Source organism: Saccopteryx leptura, chromosome 4 (assembly GCF_036850995.1).
Source record: "Saccopteryx leptura isolate mSacLep1 chromosome 4, mSacLep1_pri_phased_curated, whole genome shotgun sequence".
NCBI classification, from domain to species: Eukaryota; Metazoa; Chordata; class Mammalia; order Chiroptera; family Emballonuridae; genus Saccopteryx; species Saccopteryx leptura.
The window spans coordinates 14,455,384-14,480,232 of NC_089506.1; the positions used below are offsets into that span (position 1 = coordinate 14,455,384).

A 24,849-nucleotide genomic window follows, 5' to 3' on the forward strand; every position below is an offset into this window, starting at 1 on the left:
GCTTCTCCTGTGTGCCCTGGCCGGGAATCGAACCAGGGACTCCTGCACGCCAGGCCGACGCTCTACTGCTGAGCCAACCGGCCAGGGCCTTGTTTTCCCAGTTTTGTCTGTTGCTAGGCACCTAGTGTTTTCCACCCTGGTGACCTTCTGTGCCTGGCCTGTGTTCTTGCTGTGCTCATGTCTGTCCAACTGCCTACCTCGGTGCTGCCATGAAGAAACTAAGAAAAGTTTCTAACATCAAGAGTGGTCCAGAAAGAAATGGACTTTGCCATTAGGTAGTGAACTCCTTATTAATGTAAATGGCTAAGTAAGACCTGAACAATTTGTCAGGGCTCTCCTTGAGAGGATATAACTATAGGTAAGTTCTCTTCCAGCTTCAAGAGTCCATTTCTTTTTAAAGAAATAAACAGTTGAGGTCTAATTTCCTAGCCTGCCCCTAGGAAGGTATTACGTTATGAGGGGTGCTCTCTCCTGCTCAAGCTATGTTCACTTAAATTAAGTGCTTTCCATCTTTCCCATAATAGCTATCATTATCATTTAAGCTTCTCTAATTTTAATAGAGTTGATGTGTTATCAAATTGAGTAAACTGAGTACAATAATGTAAACAGAAAAATGTAATTAATTCAATAAAATAAGAATAAAGAAAGTGGGTTTTCTTCTGTTCTAATTGCAGTGAGCACAGGACATTTTTGTTAGTGACCTAATGCTTTCTTAATCTCTTTCTATTAAAATATTTTTCATAATATTCAAGGAAATATAATACAAAGCCTCATGTTCATAAGGTTTGGAATTCAGGGTCAAGGTAATAAAAAGAAAATACAAACCCATGCTGAGTAACCTAAATATTTTGCCCTGGTTAGGATGGAGCTAGGAGCGTAGGTTCAGCTATTGTATTTTTCTGACATAGGAACTATGAGAATTAGAACAATTTTTCCCTCTTCCACATGGCAAAAAAGTGTGGGGCTATATTGACATTTTTTTTTTTTTTTTTACTTAGGCTGTTTAGTGCTGTGAATAGCCATAATTTCATTAGTGACAGTGACATCACATGTGTGAATTTAACTTTGTTAAATTTACTGAGGACGACTTCATTTACTGAGGACGAGTTCCCTCTGTGAGTTCACAGGTTGCCACATGAACATGTTTCAACAGCTGGCATTTTCGGACGTGGATGTCGCCAGAGTGCTCACCCCAGACGCGTTTGTGTGTCGAACCATCTGCACTTACCACCCCAACTGCCTCTTCTTCACCTTCCACACCAACGCCGCGACTTCCGGGTCACAGAGGTGAGCCGCCCTGGGTAGCGTGTGCCGCTGTCCTAGCAGCGCTTGCATTTTGTAATGTGATTTTTTTTAGAAGTCTTGCTCATTTCCCTCCAAATGCTTGATTACCCAGCATTTAAGTACTTGCCGCCAGGTGCAGATTAGTTCAGGGATTAGCAGATTTCTCTACCTACCTTCTCTTCCTTAAACAGACCATTGCGCCCAGGAAACAGCAGCCACAGAAAAAGGAGGATCAGATCTCTTTCTCACTGATCTTAATGTTTTATATCAGCTTGAAGTAAAAACCACTCACGTGAGAATGTCCTTTAAGCCCATTCATCCTCACTCCTCTGATTCAGAAGCCAGAGCCCTGTTTCTCCGGACCGGACCAAGGTCCTGATTTGACCTGTTTACCCGCAGATAACCCGCCCCTTTCTCTCCATCCAGCGCGGAGCTAAGAGGAGGGAGTCCAGTTCTATAACAGTGTCAGCAGCATGCCTCCCAGAATTTGTTCTTTGCTCTCTCCTTTTTTCAAGCAGAAGGTGGAACTTGACTGTTCTCCTCTTTTCATTCCCTGTGCTCACCAGTTTTCTTTAGAGGGAGGTGTGGCTTGATTTACATTTTTTTATTATAAATTTTAATTAATTTTAATGGGGTGACATCAATAAATCAGGGTACATATGTTCAAAGAGAACATCTCCAGGTTATCTTGTCATTCAATTCTGTTGCATACTCGTCACCCAAAGTCAGATTGTTCTCCGTCACCTTCTATCTGGTTTTCTTTGTGCCCCTCCCCCTCCCGCATTCCCTCTCCCTCCCTCTCCCCCCCACCCCAACCACCACACTCTTGTCCATGACTCTTAGTCTCGTTTTTATGTCCCACCTATGTATGGAATCATGTAATTCTTAGTTTTTTATGATTTACTTATTTCACTCCATATAATGTTATCAAGATCCATCCATTTTGTTGTAAATGATCCAATGTCATCATTTCTTATGGCTGAGTAGTATTCCATAGTGTATATGTGCCACATCTTCTTTATCCAGTTTTCTATTGAAGGGCTTTTTGGTTGTTTCCATGTCTTGGCCACTGTGAACAATGCTACAATGAACACGGGGCTACATGTGTCTTTACGTATCAATGTTTCTGAGTTTTGGGGGTATATACCCAGTAGAGGGATTGCTGGGTCATAAGGTAGTTCCATTTAATCTCTATGATTTCTTAAGAGTCCTGCAGTCTGAATTACTTTGAAGAGAATTTCTCAGAAGAATAAGATTTGCAGGAATGCACTTTATTTTTATATTAAACGCTTTTTCTTTGCCTTTAACGCAGTCTTCTTTTTTCTCTTGCTTTTTTTTTTTAAACATAGAAATGTTTGTTTACTTAAGACTTCCAAAAGTGGGACCCCGAGTTCCCCCACTCCGCAGGAAAACACTCTGTCTGGATACAGCCTTGTAACCTGCAAACGAACTTTGCCTGGTAATGTGATTCCATCATAATGTATAAAATGTGGCCAACCCTTATGATCATCTAACGAGTGATAGTGATGGAACAATCCTCAATGTACCAGAAACTCGTGTAAGTGTGGTTTGCTGCTGTTTTCATTTTATATCTTCTTATATTTATGTTTATAATTGCCGCAGAGCCCTGCCATTCAAAAATTTATGCAGGAGTTGATTTTGGAGGGGAAGAATTGAATGTGAGCTTTGTTAAAGGAGTCGGTGGTTGCCAAGAGACTTGTACGAAGATGATTCGCTGTCAGTTTTTTACGTATTCTTTACTCCCAGAAGACTGTTATGAAGACAAGTGAGTGAAAATTTATTTTTTCAAAGACAGTCAGCAGGATAATGTCAGGAAACTTCCTCATCTTTGAAGGCTCACTCTCTATACTGATCACTTTATCTAGGTGTAAGTGCTCCTTACGGTTGTCTCCGGATGGTTCCCCGACTGGAATCACACACGGGGTGCGAGCGAGCTCTGGTTATTCCTTGAGGTTGTGCAATCGTGGGGATGGCTCTGGTGAGTGAGCCTCTCTTGCCCACGGAACTGTAAACGGCTGACTGCCTTGCTTTCATAGCTTGCAAAATCTGATGTAGTGTAATCGTGTATGTTGTCTTTCTTGGCTGAGGAGGACTCTGATTCACCTCTAATTTCAGCTGTTAATTTCAACATTCTCCTTTTAGTCTGCACAACAAAAACAAATGCACGCATTGTCGGAGGAACTAATTCTTCCTGGGGAGAGTGGCCTTGGCAGGTCAGCCTTCAAGTGAAGTTGACAAACCAGAGCCATGTGTGTGGAGGGTCCATTGTTGGAGACCGGTGGGTCCTCACTGCTGCCCATTGCTTTGACGGGTAAGTTTTGGCTGCCTATCACCCCAGGGTCCTATTTTGCTTTTCTGTTTTGAAGAATCTATAATCAATATCTCAAGTCAGTTTCTTTCTTTCCTTTTTCCTTCCTTCCTTCCTTCCTTCCTTCCTTCCTTCCTTCCTTCCTTCCTTCCTTCCTTCCTTCCTTCCTAGCAGGAGAGAGAAAGAGAGAGATATAGGGACAGACAGGGATAGATAGACAGGAAGGGAGAGAGATGAGAAGCATCAACTCATAGTTCTGGCACCTAATGTGACTGCTTTTTTATACAGTGTGTCCGTAAAGTCATGGTGCACTTTTGACCGGTCACAGGAAAGTAACAAAAGACGATAGAAATGTGAAATCTGCACCAAATAAAAGGAAAACCCTCCCAGTTTCTGTAGGATGATGTGGCAGCATGTGTGCATGTGCAGGTGATGATGTAACACCGTGTATACAGCGGAGCAGCCCTCGGCCATGCCATTCGAGATGTGGACGGTACAGAGGAAAGTTCAGTGTGTTCTGTGGCTCGCTAAATTCAAATCCATGACCAAAGTGCAACGTGAATATCAGTGTGTTTATAACGAAGTGCCACCACATAGGAACAACATGACTCAGTGGGATAAGCAGTAGAAAACTGTCAGTTTGGTGGAGAAACCCTGTTTTGGTAGGCCATCAGTCAGTGACGAGTCTGTAGAGGCTATACGGGATAGCTACCTAAGGAGCCCTAAAAAATCTGTGCGTGAGCCCACATCAAACTGCACTGAATAGGTATGAAACTGGGAGAGTTTTCCTTTTATTTGGTGCAGATTTCACATTTCTATCGTCTTTTATTGCTTTCCTGTGACCAGTCAAAAGTGCACCATGACTTTATGGACACACTGTATGTGCCTTGATGGGGAGGCTCCAGCCAAGCCAGTGATTGCTTGCTCAAGCCAGCGACCATGGGATCATGTTTATGATGCCACGCTCAAGCTGATGACCCAGCGCTCAAGCAGGATGAGCCTGCACTCAAACCATGAGCTCAGGGTTTGAACCTTAGTCTTAGCATCCCAGGCCAACACTCTATCCACTGCACCACCACCTGGTCAGGCATCACATCAGTTTCTTAATGGAAAGTTATTCTTATTTAATAAAAAATATTTTAAAGCAGAAATTGTGTTCAAAATGTTGAACAGCAAGTAGCACCTGAGCACTGACCAACCTGACCCATCAGACCAAAGTGGAGAGTGTTTGCAGAAGTGTGCAGTAAAGAATAACTAAAAAATATCCCAGATGCTTCTTCGAAGATTGATTTTTCAGGCACATAGATTCACAAATGTACTAAATAATGTTAATAGAAAATAGAAAAACAAAAATGTAATAGTTTATTACCCTATATATTTCAAGGAATATAATTTGATATAATAGTTTCACTTTATCAGGCAAATAGTATACATAACAGGATTTTAATTTTTAAAAACACTTAGACTTTGTAGTTAGAACGAGGCTTGAGTCACAGCTCTGCCACTTGTTAGAGGTATGAGTGACCTTGTGCAATTTGTAACTCTCTCTTTTATTTTGTCTGTAAAATATGAATGACAATAGTATCTAATTCAAGAGATTAAGTTATGCATTTAACTTAATCTGGAAAGATTAAGTTCTGCACTTCAAATACTTAGTACTATACCTACAACATAAAGTTATTCAAAAAAATATAAACTATGATTAAATAAATCTAAGAATGAACAAAGTATGAATGAACAAAAGAGATACTAACAGCCCCAAATGAAGACACCTGATTGCTTTCAACAAGTACTTTTGTTTTCATGGAACTCCCCCACCCCCTGACTGAAAGTTACTGTGAGCCAGGATTCAGCACCCTGCTGCTGAAAGGTAGCAGCCGCTGGCAAAGTCGCACAGGACAGGGTTCCTTCATACTGGCCACATAGCGGCATGAGGCTCCCGGTAAGCCTCTGTTGCCCATGGTCCTGCTAAGGGGAAGGCTGTTGGCCTGGAAGGAATGACCCTGTGACCCTACGAAGGAAAAGAATTGTTCGTCCCCCTTTTTTTACTAAATAAATTCCAATTTGGGCCCAAGAATTTTCTCCCCCCCCCCCAGCTTTATTGAGATATAACTGACATAGAATACTGTGTAAATGTAAGGTACAAGATGATGATTTGATACATATCTATATTGCAAAGTGAGCACAATAAGGTTAGTTAACATATCCATCACCTCACATAGTCACAATCTGTGTGTGTGTGGTGAGAACTTTTAATATTTACTCTCCTAGCAACTTTCAAGTATATAATACGGCATTGTTAACCAATACGGTATATGCTGTACGCTATATCCCTAGAGTTTATTTATCCTATGACTGAAAGTTTGTACCCTTTGACTTACCTGCCCCCCACCTTCACCCCCCCAGGCAACCACCAATCTGCTCACTGTTTCTCCGAGTTCAGGTTTTTTAGATTTCACATGTAAGTGAGATCATATAGTAGTTGTTTTCTCATTCTGATTTATTTCACTTAGCGTGATGCCCTCAAATTTCATTCTTACTGTTGCAAATGGCAAGATAGTCTTCTTTTTATTTACAGCTGAATAATATTTCATTATATATCCCACATTTTCTTTATCTATTTATCTGTTGTTGGACACAGGTTATTTTCATATCTTGGCTATTGTAAATAATGCTGCAATGAACATGGGGGTGCAGATATGTCTTTAAGATGGTGATTTTTGTTTCCCTTGGATATATACCCAGAAGTTTAATTGCTGAATCATATGGTCTTATTTTTATTTTTTTGAGGAACCTCTATAGTGTTTTTCATAGTGGCTGCACCAGTTTACGTTAAAATTTTTCATTCTCGAAGGCTCAGTGTTGCTTGTAAGAGCTAGAGTTTTGTACATGACTTGCACCACTCATTTGATAATAGAAATTTCCATATCTTTACACAACTCAAGAATGCTTTAAGTAATAATTTTAGATATACTTTGTATATATTAATATGTAACGAGTTAATTTAAATTTTCACCATTCTCATACTATAGATAGAGAGGCTTTAAGTGGCACTGAAGTTCCTCCTTCTTGGTTCCCATAAGGTGCTTGTGTAAAGTCAGTCTGACTCCCTCACGGTTCTGAATTTCACGAGAGAGCTGTTTTCGGCGTTGGTGAACTGAGGGTGATAGATCCGTGTAAACGGCTAGAGTCTCTCCCCATCTTTCTCTCCCAGAATGGGGCAGCAACGTGTTTGTATTTCAGCGAACATGAAGTCGTTACATAGATGCATGTGTTCAATGTCATTAACTCAGTCTTCAGAGGTCCAGGGCTGCTGCTGTGGGTGGCGATGAGAGCCAGGCGGCGAGAGTAGGTAAGTAAAAATATATTCTGTGTGGTATTCTTTCCCCAGGTGTTCTTCTCTTTCTTTTCTTTTCTTTTTGTTAAAGGTAAAAGTGAAGGGAAAAAAGACCAATATCCAAGACCAGCCTTTCTGGTTTCAAATAGGTGTTTATTTCTCTCTTCTAGGCTCTTGTTTTCGGATGTTTGGCGGATTTATGGTGGCGTTTTAAATTTGTCAGAGATAACAAAAGAAACACCTTTCTCACAAATAAAAGAGATTATTATTCATCAAAAGTATAATATTTCAGAAAATACTCATGATATCGCCTTACTAAAGCTGGAGGCTCCTTTGAATTATACTGGTATGTAGCACAGGCGAGAAGCTGTCCAGGTGAAGGGCATTGGTTTAAGTGTTCGCATCAGTTTGAGTGAGAGGGCGGAGTCTGCAGAGCTTGCCTTCACGTTTCGGTTGGTGGGGCGGGGGAAAGGGGAGCACTGCCGGGGAGGACGAGCGCTGTGACCTGACATAAAACTCTCCTCTTCACGGGACAAGACAGGGTCATTAGTTCTTTCAGGTAGGGATCACAACTGCTTACACGTTATTGAAATAACAGGCATAAAATAAAAGTGTCTTTGCCATCTGGGAAGCATGGCTTCCTTTAGCAACTGGAGCAGAATTACCATTGCTTTGAGCTTAAGGATATTGAGACCATACACGGCCTAGTGGGATCAGATATTAATTTCCAGGTGTAATGTGAGCCAAGGACAGACTGATGTCGAAGGAAGGTCTGGGGAGACAGCAACATGGCGGCTGGAGGCTCTGCCTTGCGGACACCATGCCCCACAGTTGTTGACTGTCGCACACTGTGTCCATTAAGATTTTGTGACCTTGGGCAAGTTGCTTTTATTTCTTAGTGCCTCAAATTTCCTCATTTGTAAAATGACCGTGATAATCACCCCATTGGGTTGTTGTAATAATTAAAATCAGCTAATAAGTTAAGCACTTAAAATGGTGCCTAAAACAGTGTTAGACTCTCTTGGACCATTAAAAGTATCATATACAGAATAAGAGACAGAACTTCTAAGTGTTTGTGACTGTCAATCTGGGTCCTGAGTTTTTAAATTTAATCCAGAAAATTTAACACCAAAAATGTTATGTGAAAATGACTCTGATGGTGAGAAATTTTCTGGAATCATTGACCTTAGAAATTGAGCAGGAAGCAAAAGCATTATTCTTCTTAGTACTACGCTATAGTAAGAGAATAAGAAAAGGGAAGTGTGTGTTTTTAAAGTCAATATTTATAACTTGAACCAAACTCTAATTTAAACATTACCTTTCAGAATTCCAAAAACCAATATGCCTCCCTTCCAAAGATGATACAAATACAATTTATACTAACTGTTGGATAACTGGATGGGGCTTCACAAAGGAAAGAGGTACAGTATGACATTTTAAATGTTCCTAAAGCAAGTCTTGTATGTTAAAACCCTGGTGTGGATCAGTTCAATCGGCCTCTGTCTAAAATTATATCTAAACTCATGATCCTTCCAATTGATTGGTTCTCAAATATTTGCTCAGTGGCTCTTGAGAAGATGTATTTTTGCCTGGGCCTGGAAGAATTAATAAGGTAAACTTCTGAGTCCCTTACTCTATAATAAAGATCATTTGTTTGACTTCACATAAAGGATTGGTCCTACACAGGGATAACAAGCCCACTTAAGCCCATCCTGTTCTTAGTATTAATAATATTCTGCCTGACCTGTGGTGGTGCAGTGGATAGACATTGACCTGGAACACTGAGGTTGCTGAATCGAGGCCCTGGGCTTGCCTGGCCAAGGCACATGTGGGAGTTGATGCTTCCTGCTCCTCCTTCTCTCTATCTCTCTCTCCTCCTCTCTCCCCTCTCTAAAATGAATAAGTAAAATATTTTTAAAAATATGTTCCCCTCGATCTTGATAACATTATACGAAGTGAAATAAGTAAATCAGAAAAAAAACAGGAACTGCATTATTCCATACGTAGGTGGGACATAAAAGTGAGACTAAGAGACATTGATAAGAGTGTGGTGGTTACGGAGGGAGGGGGGAGAGGGAGAGGGAAAGGGGGAGGGGGAGGGGCACAAAGAAAACTAGATAGAAGGTGACAGAGGACAATCTGACTTTGGGTGATGGGTATGCAACATAATTGAACAACAAGATAACCTGGATATGTTATCTTTGAATATATGTATCCTGATTTATTGATGTCGCCCCATTAAAAAAATAAAATTATTAAAAAATAAATAAATAATATCGTTAAAAATATATAAAAAAAATATGCTCCCCTCTCCCAGTGACACTGTTTCCCCTTGATATTAATGACCCAGAATATAGTCAGGCACACCACCTCTCTTAATGGCGGGCTTTTTTTTTTTTTTTTTAAATTTTTTTTTAATTTTTTTCACAGAGACAGAGAGAGAGTCAGAGGGATAGACAGGGACAGACAGACAGGAATGGAGACAGATGAGAAGCATTAATCATTAGTTTTTCGTTGCGTGTTGTGACTTCTTAGTTGTTCATTGATTGCTTTCTCATATGTGCCTTGACTGCGGGCCTTCAGCAGACTGAGTAACCCCTTGCTGGAGCCAGCGACCCTGGATCCAAGCTGGTGAGCTTTTGCTCAAGCCAGATGAGCCCGTGCTCAAGCTGGCAACCTCGGGGTCTTGAACCTGGGTCCTTCCATAATGGCGGGCTTTTAATCTTTTTATTTAAAAAAAAAGAACATCTCTCCTGCAATCTGAGAAAGCCCATGGATCACTTCTTGAATGATATTTTCAAATGCTCAAAAAAAACAACAACACATAGAATTACAAAAGCAACCAATAAAATTACAAGACAGTTATGAAAATACTTTTAAAAGATGTGACATAGAGATACCTGTACTTCTTCATTAATAGAGCAAATAGCAAGTTGTTCTGATAACCAACTTATCTTTGAAATTGTGATGAGCACAAATGATAATTTCAGTTATCTGCCACAACTGTAATGTGAAAGGAACATACCTATAATTTATATTGATTGTAAAGTCGTTGGTATGGCTAATACTCCTGAAATTGTTGCCTACATTCATAATTGAAGAGAGTGTTAGACTTCAGTTGGAGGTTGGTAAAAAATAAGGAGGTATTTTTTTCCTGCCCAAGTTTATAGGCAGTGTGAATTCTTTCTATAGAACCTAGGTTAAGAACCCCTGCTTATGGATACTTGGAATATTTTAACTGCCCTTGAAAATTTCAGGAAATCAATTGTTCTTCCTTTCCAAAATTAGGTTCTTGATAGACACAATAAGGAATAATATTCACATCACTATTTTTTTAAATAAAAAAGGATAGCTTGCCAAGCTCTCTCCATCTCTTCTGGTTTAGTTCTTTATTCAACTAATTCAAATTTTTCAAATATTTGACTAGTTGAGACAGGAAGATTTAAGAACAACTTTAACTGGACACTGGTGGGAAATTATATGTAAATAAACAGTTCTTCATGGAAAATGTTCACTTGTATTTGCTTGAAGAACAAAATACTTCTCCACTGTGAGAGATTTGTTTTTTTTTTTCAAAATGCCATATATTTTTAAATCATTATTTTTAATATATAAAACAAAAACAAGAGGTAAGACCTTTGAGTCTTTTGACTCATAGGTAACAAGAGGGAATATCTGAGGAACTTCTGCTGAGATGAGAGAATGGCAGAGGCTATGGAAGCAAAGTCTCTGGTCAGACTAGTGTCCTAACACAGCATCAGAGACCAGTGCAAGGTGTAGCCCCGCCCCTCTCTCTCTCTCTCTGTGTAGACCAGTGCAAGGTGTAACCCCGCCCCTCTGTGTGTGTGTGTGTGTGTAGACCAGTGCAAGGTGTAGCCCCATCCCTTTCTCTCTCTCTCTCTCTCTCTCTCTGTGTGTGTGTAGACCAGTGCAAGGTGTAGCCCCGCCCCTCTCTCTCTCTCTCTCTGTGTAGACCAGTGCAAGGTGTAGCCCCGCCCCTTTCTCTCTCTCTCTCTCTCTGTGTAGACCAGTGCAAGATGTAGCCCCGCCCCTCTGTGTGTGTGTGTGTGTGTGTAGACCAGTGCAAGGTGTAGCCCCATTCCTTTCTCTCTCTCTCTCTCTCTCTCTGTGTGTGTAGACCAGTGCAAGGTGTAGCCCCACCCCTCTCTCTCTCTCTCTCTCTGTGTGTGTGTGTAGACCAGTGCAAGGTGTAGCCCCGCCCCTCTCTCTCTCTCTGTGTGTGTGTGTGTGTGTAGACCAGTGCAAGGTGTAGCCCTGCCCCTCTCCCTCTCTCTGTGTGTGTTTGTGTGTGTGTGACTCTTACTTCTCTCCTTTACCATTTATATCCTCAGGAATGCCCGTAATGCAAAGGTCATCTCTCTCTCTCTGTGTGTGTAGACCAGTGTAAGGTGTAGCCCCGCCCCTCTCTCTCTCTCTCTCTCTCTCTCTCTCTCTCTCTCTCTGTGTGTGTGTAGACCAGTGCAAGGTGTAGCCCTGCCCCTCTCCCTCTCTCTGTGTGTGTTTGTGTGTGTGTGACTCTTACTTCTCTCCTTTACCATTTATATCCTCAGGAATGCCCGTAATGCAAAGGTCATCATTCTGATTTGCTTTAAGACTTTGGTCTTCTTTTTATGTTTATTGTATTTCCTCCTTCTGAAGTTATGTATTGGTTACTTCTTAGGTGAAATCCAAAATATCCTACAAAAGGCAAATATTCCTTTGTTACCGCATGAAGAATGCCGGAGAAGATACAGAGATTATGAAATAACCGAACGGATGATCTGTGCTGGCTTAAAGGAAGGGGGAAGAGATGCTTGCAAGGTAACGCATTCAGCTATTAAAAAAAGTGAGAACATTCATTTCGAACTATATTTTCCAAAAGCATATTTTGTTATAGTTTTAAAAAATAATTTGAGCAAATAATTTGATTATTTTATATGTAAATTCTAAAACTATTGAAATTATATATGTGCGTCTTAAATAACATGTCACAATCTGTGCAGGAACATTCAGTATTTAAGGGAGGACAATGGTATATACAGTAATTGTACTAAAATATGAGAATACTAGACTTATTTTACAGTGAAATGATGTCAAGATTTCTTTGTTGGGCAATATGTTATTGAATTAAGTTATTTTCACCATATTCAACAGCTAATGAGGCATATGAGATACCTGAGGATTTATATAAGAAATTAGATGTGTGTGGTGTGACTACAAAATTTTAATGGCACACTCATCATAACCTTCCATCATTTTATTTTTCTACCCACCGTGACACAGGGAGATTCAGGTGGTCCTTTAGTTTGCAAACATAACGGAATGTGGCATTTGGTGGGCATCACCAGCTGGGGTGAAGGCTGTGGCCGCAGAGAACAACCAGGTGTCTACACCAAAGTTGCTGAGTACGTGGACTGGATTTTAGAAAAAACACGGGAAGGTGATGGACACTCCCCGAGGAAGTCGCCAGTGTGAGGAAGCCCTGCAGAGGTGGGGAAGAGTCCAGTGTGTAGCACCAGTCTGGCAATGTGGGTTCAATTCAAACACTGAGCCTCGGGGTTCTCGTGGGCAGACGCGTGGCATCTACCCTGCATCCTCATTGTGAGAATAAAGGGAGACAATGCACCCGAAGTTGGTAAGGGTGGGTGAGGTCTTACAGAGGCATGCCTTCAGCAGTTGGTAATAGCACTAATAATGGGAGCTAATAACCGAACATTGCCATGATTGTTTGTTGTAAAATAAAAATGGCAAAACAGCGTGTTAAAGAGTGATCTATTTTTTTTTATTGTGAAACAAAACAGAAGAAAAGCGACTCAAGAGTCTAGAACAGTGCCCGGGACTGTTCTCATCTCGCCGCTTCCTCCGGGACTCAGTACATCTCACAGAGAACGATTTCTTCTCTGCGCTTCACCCACGTGGTCATTGCCTTACCACTGCCCACCTTCCTGGGGGTGAAGAGACAGTCAGCGTGGGGGCTTTCTCGCCAGGTAGAAGGGAAGAAGCCTGTAACTTTCACGTCTCTAAGAAAGAGATGAGCTACCCGAACCTGGGAGACGGGTGGAGCACCTTCTCTCTGTCCTCCTACTTGGGTTAGGCTGGCCTGGCCTCCGGGCTCCAGGCTGGCTGTGCGGCCATGGCTGTGGGTTGCCCTGTCTGCTTGTAGCTCCGGCACCAGGCTCATTGCACAGCCTTTGGGAGGATCAAATCTGCTTTGCTGTGGGCTCAGTGGAGATTGGCACCTGTAACAGTAATTCACGGCACATTGTTAGGTATAAAAATTCTTGTAAAGCTCAGTCTTGTGACTTCATGGTAGTAGCAATAGCTCTGGAATGACATCGACCCTGATGGAGCACAAACTCCGCACTTGCCCGTCACAGCCACACTGATCTCGGGCACTTGGACTCCATGCCGTCAAACTGATGTTACATTCACACAGAAGGGACCATGACAAAATATTGTGTAAGTTAAGTAGAACAATAGAAAAGTTTCTAAAAGAGACTGGTGGTCAGAAGGGCTAAAGATGGAGGGGACTGGGGAAACCCACAAGGTCTGGGTTCTTCACAAACCATACAGTAGGGAATCGGAGAGTTCAATTTCCTGCGGGAGTAACATCTCCGGATTTCCTCGGCTCTGGCTGGATTCCGTGAAACGACTAGAAACAAACACAGCCTCCTCTTTTAATTTGGCATGCATTAAATATCGGTCTTCATTCTGTATTGGTGTTTTATGTTTAAGAAGAAAAAAAATAGTTTGCAATGACTTTTTTTACCTGCACTTTTCACGTTGATAAATCTGCAGGGTGTTTTAGCAGCGCATGCAGGGTAACCATTGGGCCTTTGTTGGTCAAGGCATGATGTTCTTTGGACAGAACTAGAGAGTTCTGAAATGTGGATCTCTCCTGGGGTAGGAATGATCGTTTTAAAGGTGCCGGTCGGAGCCAATGGTATTGGAGTGGTCTCTTTATTACTCACACCGCATTCGTGGGCAGTCAGAGCCTGTGGCACTGAGAAGTGGGTAAGAGGCTAAGAAAGTAAGACATTGGAATGACTTCCCTCTCATGAGGAAGCCTGAGAGTAGGAGGCACGGGTGTCGGGCAGTGCCATTCAGGGGCAGGTGGTGAACACCATGCCTGGCACAGCTCTCGGCCTGAAACAATAGCACACAAGGACCTCACATGAGCACATCTGACATGAGGCTAGCGCAGGGCTCTGCCTTCTGTCTCCTTTCTCACCGAGGTGTGGGAAACCTCTAATTTGAATTTACAGCTTTTATCTTAATTACTGTTTGTCTCTATCTGCCCCCCAAACTGGGAACTACTTCGTAGGAGGCCCTCTTTAGCGCTGCCTGTCAGTGAGCAGTGAGTAAATACCTAATGAATGAACACAGCTTTATTTCTAAAGATGAGGCAATAGAAGCTGGAAGACTCACTCAAGGTCATGGTGAGTCCAGAACCAGGACTTAGGATGACCTTCTCATCCCAGATGATGGCTCATGTCACATTGCCTCATACTATGAGAGGAATGAAAGATGGCAAGGGAACTTGTAACCACTGTTTGTTATTTTCCTCATCATCTAAGGCAATGGTTTTCAATCAGAGACAGTTTTGCCCCCCAACCCCACCCAGGTGACATTTGGCAAAGTCTAGAGCCATTTGGGGTTGGCATACCTGGGCGAGGGGGCACTGCCAACATCTAGTGGGTAAAGGCCAGGGTTGTTGCTAAACACCCTACAATGCACGGCCATTGCCTCACAGAGTTAGCTGGACAAATATCAGTAGTAATGTCATGATTAAGAAATCCTGCTCTAAGGTCAGGACTAAAACCTTACAATGAACAGGGGACATTGCAGGTACAGCAAGAAGGTTGTTGTAGGATGTGGGAGGCTGTGCCCTTTTTCAAAGCAGGTCTTGACGAGAGAGAAGGAGCTCCAAGACCACGCTGGCTGTGCTGGGACAGAGAGGGGTCTCTGCCGGCAGTACGCCGCTGTGCCGTTCCCTGTGCCAGGCAGACAATTCTCCATCACCAATGATCCTGACAGCTGACTTGCACTTGGGTCCCTGTAGGCTAAATTCTGGATTCTTTCTGTGACTTTGTCTAGTAATTCCCCATTTTTATTAGATTTCAAGAGCATTTTATTTCTCAGGTTGTGTGTGTGTGTGGGGGGGGGACTTTTACATTTAGCTAAAAGTAATCAACATCAGAATTCTAAACTGCAGTGGCATTAGTTGAAAGTTTTGAGAATACTTACTGTCAGTTTAAAGGAAGGTTACTTAATCTCAAAGCATTCCTATGCAGTAGAAACTCTTATGCCACTTTTACTTGAATAGAGAAAAGTATTTTTGGAATCCTTGTATTATGTGAAGGGTGTAGAGATTTCACTAACTAGCTAAACCTAATTTAGGGGAATACCATTGGTCTCCCAGTGAGGTATCCTCTAACTAGAGTCCTTTTGTGTCTCTCACAGGGTTGAAGAGTTATCATTATAGTCTTTTCATTGGGGCTTTTGGGCAGAGGTAAGGTTTCCTGGCTGACAATACAGGGATGTAAAGCCCTTATATAGTTTCACATAGCAGTTTTCCGTGAAAATATATAATTTCACATAGCAGTTCTCCGTGAAAGCCTGTCTTGGCATCGATTTGCCATTCCATGTTGGGCTTCGTACAAAGCAGAGCATCATAAACAAGGGCTTTTTGTGACACTGGAATGTGCTTAATTTTAAATTGGAAACTCTAGAAAGCAACCAAGGATTCTCTGTGCCCCGATGGGCCATAAAACCTTGACAACAGATCAAATAAATATATCTGAATAACTGCCTGCCAGAGAGAATGTCCCAATAAGTTTGTTGGCATTTTGCACGAAGACCTCTTCTAAATTCGAATTCCCATTTACTTTCTGCCCAGTGGAACAAAAGGCTGGCTTTTCTTCTCAGAATGTGTCAAGTGAGTTTATATGGGGCTGAGCTTCAAATTTACTTGATTAACTATTGTCTCACTGTCGCCTTCGGGAAGTTCTCCCCCCCCCCCCATACTTGCCTTGGTGTCAGCGTTTTGAAAGCTCTGTCCAGTGGTTCTAATCATGTGTCATCTTTCTACGTAAGCATTTGGCCACCAGGGACTGGGTATTGCACGCCTTCCGAAACCATTCTGATTATTTTGATTATTATGAACAAATAAAATGAGATTGCATCTCTCTGTTTCCAAATATTGAAATGCTCATAATAAACTGATGACCTTTTCAGAGGCTCACCCTCATATTTATGCCCGTTGTCCCTGAACAAAGGACACTGTTGCCTCTGCTACCTGTACCTTCGGCAAGATCTCGAACAGGAGCAAACTTGTCATTTCATTTCTCCCCAGCTTCTTCAGAATATTTTTTAAAATATATTTTTTTTCTATGGAAAATTAGAAGTCTTCTCTGAACAATAAAAATTTCTTTCTCAAAAATCTATTGATTTATTTATAATTAAATTTTATTGAGATAACACTGGTTAACATAATCATATAGGTTTCAGGTGCCCAATTCTACAATACATCTCTGTACTTAAACATATTTAAACATTTTAAAATTTTTATTTCTTTTAGCTTGCCAGGGACACGCAGGAATCCTTAGGGCTAGTGCATGAGTAATGTTAGAGAGGAGGTTTCTGAAGCCCAGACAGAGAACACAGCTTGGCCCAGGACCCAGAGATTCACACTGATGGAGGCCGGTTTCTGCTCGAGTCACATGACTAGTAAACCAATGAAGAGACCGGGGAGCAGAGAGCGTGCCTCAGCATGCTGTCCAAAGAGATTTCAGACCTTCTTCAAGGTCCTGGGAAGGCTCTTAATTAGGTGAAACCTAGACAAATATACTGGTCACAGAAATTAGGGAATATTTCAAAATGAATATGAAGCAATAAAATATCCTTAATTTTTTTTTTCTTTTTTACAGAGACAGAGAGAGTCAGAGAGAGGGATAGATAGGGACAGACAGACAGGAACAGAGAGAGATGAGAAGCATCAATCATTAGTTTTTTGTTGCGACACCTTAGTTGTTCATTGATTGCTTTCTCATATGTGCCTTGACCGTGGGGCTACAGCAAACCAAGAAACCCCTTGCTTGAGCCAGCGACCTTGGGTCCAAGCTGGTGGCCTTTTGCTCAAACCAGATGAGCCTGTGCTCAAGCTGGCGACCTCGGGGTCTCGAACCTGGGTCCTCTGCATCCCAGTCCAACACTCTATCCACTGCGCCACCGCCTGGTCAGGCATCACTTAATTTTTTTTAATTCTTTTTTAAAAAATTTTTATATATTCATTTTTAGAGAGAGAGGAGAGAGAGAGAGAAAGAGAGAGCAAAAGAGGGGGGAAGAGCAGGAAGCATCAACTCCCATATGTGTCTTGACCAGGCAAGCCCAGGGTTTTGAACCAGTGACCTCAGCATTAGAGGTCAATGCTTTATCCACTGTGCCACCACAGGTCAGACTTTTTTTAATTCTTAAGACTTTTTTTATTTATTCATTTTTAGAGAGAGAGAGAGAGAGAATGGAGGAGCAAGAAGCATCAACTCCCATATGTGCCTTGACCAGGCAAGCCCAGGGTTTTGAACTGGCACCCTCAGTGTTCCAGGTCGAAGCTTTATACACTGCACCACCACAGGTTAGGCTTCCCTTAATTTTTGTGAGCATAATTAGGGGATATTTCAAAATGAATATGAAGCAATAAAAATCCCCTAATTTTTGTGAGCAGTGTACATGGTTCACAAGTTATCCTCTCCATGAACTGCAACAAGTCGACCACTAGGAGTCGCTCTTCAAGACAAAAGGAATTGACCTGTTGACCTGTTGTTTTTCGGATTGCTTATCTTGCAACAGCTAGCTACGCCATTCCTTAGATCTCTATTTGTGTTTCAATGAGCCGAGATCTAAAGAGAGTTATGAAAACCCCATCTTTTTTTTTTTTTAATTTAATTTAGGCTTTTATTGTTTGCAAGTGGGGGGAAAAACGATAGAGCCTGGCTCCTCAGAGCTCGCCATACCTGCATAGAGACCTCTGAGGAGGTGACAGTCTATGCAGGAAAACTGAATCGGGAAGAGCAGGGCACCTTGCCTCAGCCCCCAACAGCTGAAGCTTCATCTGCAGACTTCCCTGTTTTCTCTTTAGACTGGGAGACTCGAGTTTGCCTTGAATTAATGATTCACAGTTGCTATTGGCTTGCAGGTATACTAAATATGAATTTGCCCAGCTGCTAAGGCACACAGGCAAATTCAAGTTCTGTAGCTGGCTCTGTGTGCCATTTGTTTGAATACATTGCTAAATAAGAAAAAAAAAGTAATGTATTGAAAAATCAAACAACTCTACCAAGGTACAGTTTTGATATGCATAGATTTTAAGGGCTTTCACGGACATGCTGTACATAACATTGGGAACCAATAAAAGTAAATGTTAAAGTTAAGTGAACGTTACCTGTACACATTCATTTAGAGGAGGACAAAGACCATTTAGGAGGAAGAAACACACCTTTATTAAGAATTTCATCAAAGTTTTTTAAGGTATGGCTTCAAAAAATGATTATTTATGATTTGTTTCAAGCAATTATTCCTTGAAGTGCCTTTTTCTGCCACAGGGGTTTAAAAAATTTTTGCAATAGAAGATGATTGATTTTTAAAATTTATCTAATTTAACATTTTAGAGGTTTTTAGTTAATATCTATAAGCAATTTGAGAGGAGATGCAAAATGAAAGAAAAGTAACAGTACTCAATAAAAAGTATTCTAGAAAAGTAAAAGATATTCAAGCACAATATTAAAAAATCAGAAGTCTTGATTTATCTCACTGATAGGTTCTCATAGTTCAGTGCTTCTTGGGGATAAGTTCATTTATCGGTGACCAGAAAACCTAGTAGTCTATCTGCAACAGAATTTTAAAGGTAGAAGACATAAGTAGAAGATCATCTACTTGGATAGCTATAGTGAGAGACTTCAAAGATGGAAAAGGAAATAAATTAGAAGACAAAAGTGGGAAGATTGGGGTGGGGAAAGGGCTCAGGTGACAACAGTGAGAAATTGCAGATGAATAGTGAGCTGGGGGAGAGGAAGGGGTGGGGAGAGGGGAGAGAACCCCGCCCTGGCAGGGCTGGGTCCTTCAGAACTGGGCAAGTGTTGAACACTGCTCCCAGCCCTGCTGAGGAACGTTCTAGGATCTAAGGAAGATAAAATTGACCGTTACGATAGGAACCCTGTGAACACTGCTGAACTAAGTACTCCTCTTCCTCTCTCTCTTATGTAAACCGGATGTCAGCAAACTAATGAGAAATTCACATTTTTATCTTCTAAAACCATGCACATTTTTCTTTTTGCAGGATGATGTCAGTATACTTAATGGTATATTTCATTTTATTTGCTTCGGTTTCTTGTGGTAAGTAGAGATTTACCTTAAGTATAGAATGGGAATAGCTTGTTTCCTGACTTGTAGATTAGAAAACAAGAGGGGATAAGCCCAGAGACAGAAATCACACCACAGCCTCTCCAGAGAATCTCACAGCATCTGCTCCAGAGAAGGAAGGAACTAAAATTGTTTTATTTATCTTCCTCTTCAGGCTCCAGGGGCTTTCAAAGAAGGAAGGACAGTGAGGTGAAAGAGCTCATAATAATAGGTATTTATCTCTATCTCTATATTTTTATCTAACCCAACAGTATGTTAAAAAAAAAAAAAGATTATATGGCCAAAAGTTGTGTTCATTCCAGGAATAAAACGTTAGTTTTCGTTCAGAAATCAATGGAGGCACCACTTCCGGGTATACACCCACGGAAGCAGAAGCAGGTTGTCAAATAGATGCGTTCTGTTCATAGCAGCATCTTTCATGATCGCCAAAAGGGGAAACAACCCAAGTGTCCATCAATGGATGAACGGATAAACAAAACGAGGACACACACAATGAAATATTATGTAGCCTTAGAGAAGAAGGAAATTCTGACTCATGCGACAACGTGAACAAACCTTAAAGGTATGCTAAGTAAAATCAGCTACTCGCAAAAGTACAAATATTGTATGATGCCACTTATATAAGATAGGAAGAGAAGTGTGTTCCGAGATGGAAGGTAGAAGGGTGGTTACCAGGGCTTCAGGGTAGAAGGGACCAGGAGTTGATGTTTCATGGCAGAGACTTTCAGCTGGGGAAGATGAAAAAGTACCTGTTACTTCAGTAAAAAATATACATTTTGAAAACTAATACTTGCAAAAAAGTTTTGATACAATTTCATTCATGGTAAAAACTCTTAGCAAACTGGACATGAAAAGAAACTTTCCTCATTTGCTAAAAAGTATCTTAAGACAAACAAAAATCCAAACCAAAAATGTTCAGTAAATCTAATACTTAATAGTGAAATATTGATAATTTCCTCTAGAAATTGATGCAAAAAATTGCACCAGGACTTCCATGAAGATTATCATGGAGATTCTAGTCAGGGAAGTAAGGAATGAGAAAGAAATAAAAGTAAAGAACTAGAAGAAAATAAATTCTCATTGTTTACAGATGATATGATTATGTACCTAGAAAAATCCAAAATAACCAAAACATAAATTATTTGAGCCCATGAATTAATTATATTAGCAAGAAGTCTGAAATACACACCAATATACAAAAAGAAGCCCCTGCTAATTCTTCAAAACACAGATTAATCGGTTTTTCTTGGCCCTAAAAAGCCGTATTTGGATTTTGAAACGCAATCTGCTTTGTAAAATTAAAATATCTAATTCGTAGGAGGTAAATTCTAAGAAATTCAGCATCTACATTAAACACATAAACTCTATTTAATTTTCCAAATAATTATTAAGCTTCTTTAAAAATAACGTTTTAATGTTACATGTTTGCTTTGCACCAAGAGCTGGGATTTCCACGGTCAACCAGAATATTTCAAGGTGCAAACAGAGTCCATTAATGGGAGGCTGCCACGCAAGGAAGGAACGCAGAGTTTGGGGATAGAAGGCAGGTTTCCCTGACCCTGGTCCATCTCGGGATAGCTGTCCATTTGGAGAAAATCCTGCTGTTTACAGCGGTTACAACTGGGTAATCTCGGGCGTATATATGGTGAATTCCTGAGGCAAGTCTGAGGCAGGAGTCCTTGACTTTCTTCTCAACTGATCCCTTTGTCAGTCTAGTGATTCTAGTGAATACTCTGGACTCCATTCTCAGAATACTGTTTAAAGGCAGAAAGAAAAATACATAGGACTACCAAGGAAATCAATCGTGCTAAAATATAGCTAGTTACAATGTAAGAAAGAAAGAAGTGGTAGAAAAATAGATGTGTTGCTTATGAACACATTAGGTAACAAGGTCGGTGGTAGGTCTAAAATTGCAGGGTGATAACTGCCCCCAAACTCGTCACGGGTAACAATGGTATTTGGAGATAGTTGCAAATCTAGTGTTTTTGTTGTAAATCTGTGATTTATGTTCTGACAAAGTCACAGTTCCTATGAACACTAAAGTGATTTGTCAGAGGCGGATTAAGGTTGGTTGAGGCCTGGGCACAGAAGGAAATATTGGGTCCCTTATATTTAAATAAAGTGTCAAGTTTGTGTTTTGTGGGGCCCTTCAGAAGTCAGGGCCCAGGGCGCGTGTCTGGTGCACCCGCCATTAAATCGCCTCTGTGGTTTGTTTCTTACATTAATAATGGAAGCATATGCCACACTTCAGTTAGAGGTTAGTGAAAGTCAAAGTAGAATTACCTCCCTCTCCCCAAAATGGAGTTTCCCCGAAGTCCATGGACTCTCTGAGTCCTATAAGCCTCTAGCGATAGTTTTGACTGCTGTGCACCTGCATACTTTTCCTCCTATTTATTGGTATATTGGCTGTTACTGCAATAATATTTGAGTTACATTTGATTCTTCCCAAACTATTTTTCATTTTTTATATATATTTGAATGTGTAATTTGCATGTGTTATATTTATATATTCTTATACATAACATATATTTGGTATTTTGAAGACCAAGGGCTATATCATAGTATTTCTCAATGAGAATTTACCAAGATTGATGAATATAGCCTTTAATTAGGTGACCAAATAATAATGAACCGAAAAGACATAATCCAGAATATTAGATATTTTTTTCTAAAAGCAGGAAAAAATTAATTTTATGCAACTTAGGTTTTATTTGTTTGTTTGTTTTTAACTTACCTGTGGTTTTTTTTTTGTTTTTTTTTTCATTTTTCTGAAGCTGGAAACAGGGAGAGACAGTCAGACAGACTCCCGCATGCACCCCACCGGGATCCACCCGGCACGCCCACCATGGGGCGACGCTCTGCCCACCAGGGGCGATGCTCTGCCCATCCTGGGCGTGGTCATGTTGCGACCAGAGCCACTCTAGCGCCTGGGGCAGAGGCCACAGAGCCATCCCCAGCGCCCGGGCCATCTTTGCTCCAATGGAGCCTTGGCTGCGGGAGGGGAAGAGAGAGACAGAGAGGAAAGTGCGGCGGAGGGGTGGAGAAGCAAATGGGCGCTTCTCCTGTGTGTCAAACCCGGGTCCTCCGCACGCTAGGCCGACACTCTACCGCTGAGCCAACCGGCCAGGGTTACCTGTGGTTTTAATGAAAGGGATTTGATTGTTTGGAGAGTGGAAGGATCCTGTTGCTAAACTGGCCTATTTTAAATAGCGAGGTGATGTAGTACAGTCTCAGATCCGGGCTGTCGAACGGTAATGGTCTCGCTGGAGCCTTTGTTTCACATAGACAAGGCATTGGGACAGAGAAACAGTGGACAGAGGGAAAAGCAGGAGGCCATTCTAGACTCGGATGGAATCCTAAAGGACTAGAAAGCTCTGAGAAGTGATTTCAGTAGTCACAAAACACCCATGTCTCTGAGACAGTCACTCATAAGCACAATTCCACTGATGCAAGTCTGCTATTTTGTGAGTTTCTTTTCTATCTGAAGCTGCTCATCCAACACACTAACATTAAAAGTGTGGATTGCTCTGATTTCCAAGTGCAGGCATGTTTCCTGTTAAGCAAATCCCCTTTGCTTGCCTTTGCAGGGTTGTTAGCTGATTAGATATGCGTCCACTAAAATCTCCAATAACACGTGTTATGCATTGCGTCACAGAACGTGTGACTAAACTGTTCAAAGACACGAGTTTTCAAGGAGGCGACGTCACTGCTGTGTTTACGCCAAGCGCCACCAGGTTGTCTGCACCCATCCCCCAAGGTGTTTGCTCTTCTCTTTTATGGCAGACTCCTCATCTGAAGTCCCACCAAATGGTGAGTGTTTGCATTGCTACGTAGAGAAAATAGATTTCACACCACGATTACCTACGAAGAAATTTCACCAGCCATTTTATGAAATTTAATAGTAAGCAAAAAATGATTTTCTTCAAGTGAAATATTAAATTTTACTTAAAAGAATACAGTATTCAAGCAGATCAGAGAAGAATAGAAATAACTCTGGGGGTAGATTTTCCAACCTCCCTTGTGGTCTTGATATTAATGGTACATTTTCTTAGTTTTCTTTACCTTTATACTTCTTGGTCGTTTTGCCCGTTGCTTTTCAATTGATTACTGACATTTGATATTATTTAAACTGAGACTTTTGCCTCAACAATTTCATTAGAAAAAATTCAATTTTATAAAGATAATGGAAGAATACAATGATCTACTGTCACTACCAAGACTTGTTGACAATTGCGTCTTACTTATCTATATTGTGTATATGTTTAATGATTTGAAATAATTTGAAAACATCATAAAACTTCACCCTTAAATATTTTAACGTACATTGTCCTACATGAAATACATACAAATTTTAAAAGAACCCTGTTATATCATCTGAATTGTCTCCCAAAGATAATTTATAGCTATTAACCAAAATCTTATCAATATTCCCAAATTGCATTTGGTGGTTTTGTCTCTATAGTCCTATTTTTAAAACAGTCCTATTTTTAGAACAGTCTATCCAACACTTTTGTTTCCATGTTGAACTTAAAAATTTAATAGTAAAGATTTACTGCCAAATTACTAATACTTTTGTGTATTATTGCTGCATTCATACATATTTACATAGCACCCTCAAGTTTTAAAATTTACTATTCTAGATTCTGCAACGGGAGTTGCCAATCTTTTTCTTTTCTTTTCTTTTTCTTTTTTTGATAAGGCAGAGAAGAAATATTTTAGGCTTTATGAGTTTAGACACAAAATCATAGATATTATATAAATACGTATATAGCCATTTAAAATGTAACTGTTAAAATATGAAAACCATTCTCAGCTCATAGGCTACACAAAAACAGGCCAACGACCTCATCTGACCTACAGGCTATAGTTTTCCCATGCCCATTTCCTGTTAGGAAGGTATATTATTATATGTGACCTTTTAAATGTGGGGATGTTGAACTGAAAACAGTCAAACTCACAGTCTTGCTAAGACAATATTTGTTTTGGCATAGGATAGAGTAGTTCACTTCCTTCTCTTTGACTTTCCATGTGCTGACTTTCCAAGAACAATTATTTAAAACAAATTTCCACCCAGGAATATATTTTTTTTGAAAAAACAGGGTTGTTTGCATCCTGAAAGACAGTGTTACCAAAACATTGCCAAGGGTAAATATGACAGGAGCAATTTCTGCCTATTCTTTCAAGTAATGCCCACACTAAATAAGTGGTAAGATGTGTCATTAGCATTAATATATACTAGTTATTGAGATGTATACATATAGTTACATCAGGTTGCTCTTATAGCTAAAAAGAAAACTCTGCTATCTGGAAATAAAGTATCCTAATGAAATTCTTTCTGTGTAGAGTAAAAATGAGCATACCTGTATATATGTCCCTTACTTTATCCTCATTAGAGGTTTTTTTAATTAATTTTTTATTTTAATTTTATTTTTTTGTATTTTTCTGGAGTGAGAGGCAGGGATGCAGACTGGGATCTGCCCAG

The 24,849-nt window shown here is 40.6% G+C and overlaps 1 protein-coding gene across 1 annotated transcript in view; it reads left to right on the plus strand.

Annotated features, from left to right (window-relative positions):
• Positions 1–12,695, plus strand: part of KLKB1 (kallikrein B1) — a 32,232-nt gene extending 19,537 nt beyond the window's left edge. Inside the window, exons 7-15 of the mRNA XM_066383527.1 lie at positions 1,128–1,287; positions 2,634–2,743; positions 2,908–3,070; positions 3,171–3,283; positions 3,448–3,616; positions 7,121–7,296; positions 8,276–8,371; positions 11,632–11,771; positions 12,234–12,695. Coding sequence (XP_066239624.1) covers positions 1,128–1,287; positions 2,634–2,743; positions 2,908–3,070; positions 3,171–3,283; positions 3,448–3,616; positions 7,121–7,296; positions 8,276–8,371; positions 11,632–11,771; positions 12,234–12,425 — 1,319 coding nt within the window. The 3' untranslated portion in view covers positions 12,426–12,695. The remainder of the gene's footprint in view (positions 1–1,127; positions 1,288–2,633; positions 2,744–2,907; positions 3,071–3,170; positions 3,284–3,447; positions 3,617–7,120; positions 7,297–8,275; positions 8,372–11,631; positions 11,772–12,233) is intronic.
• Positions 12,696–24,849: the final 12,154 nt, after the last annotated feature.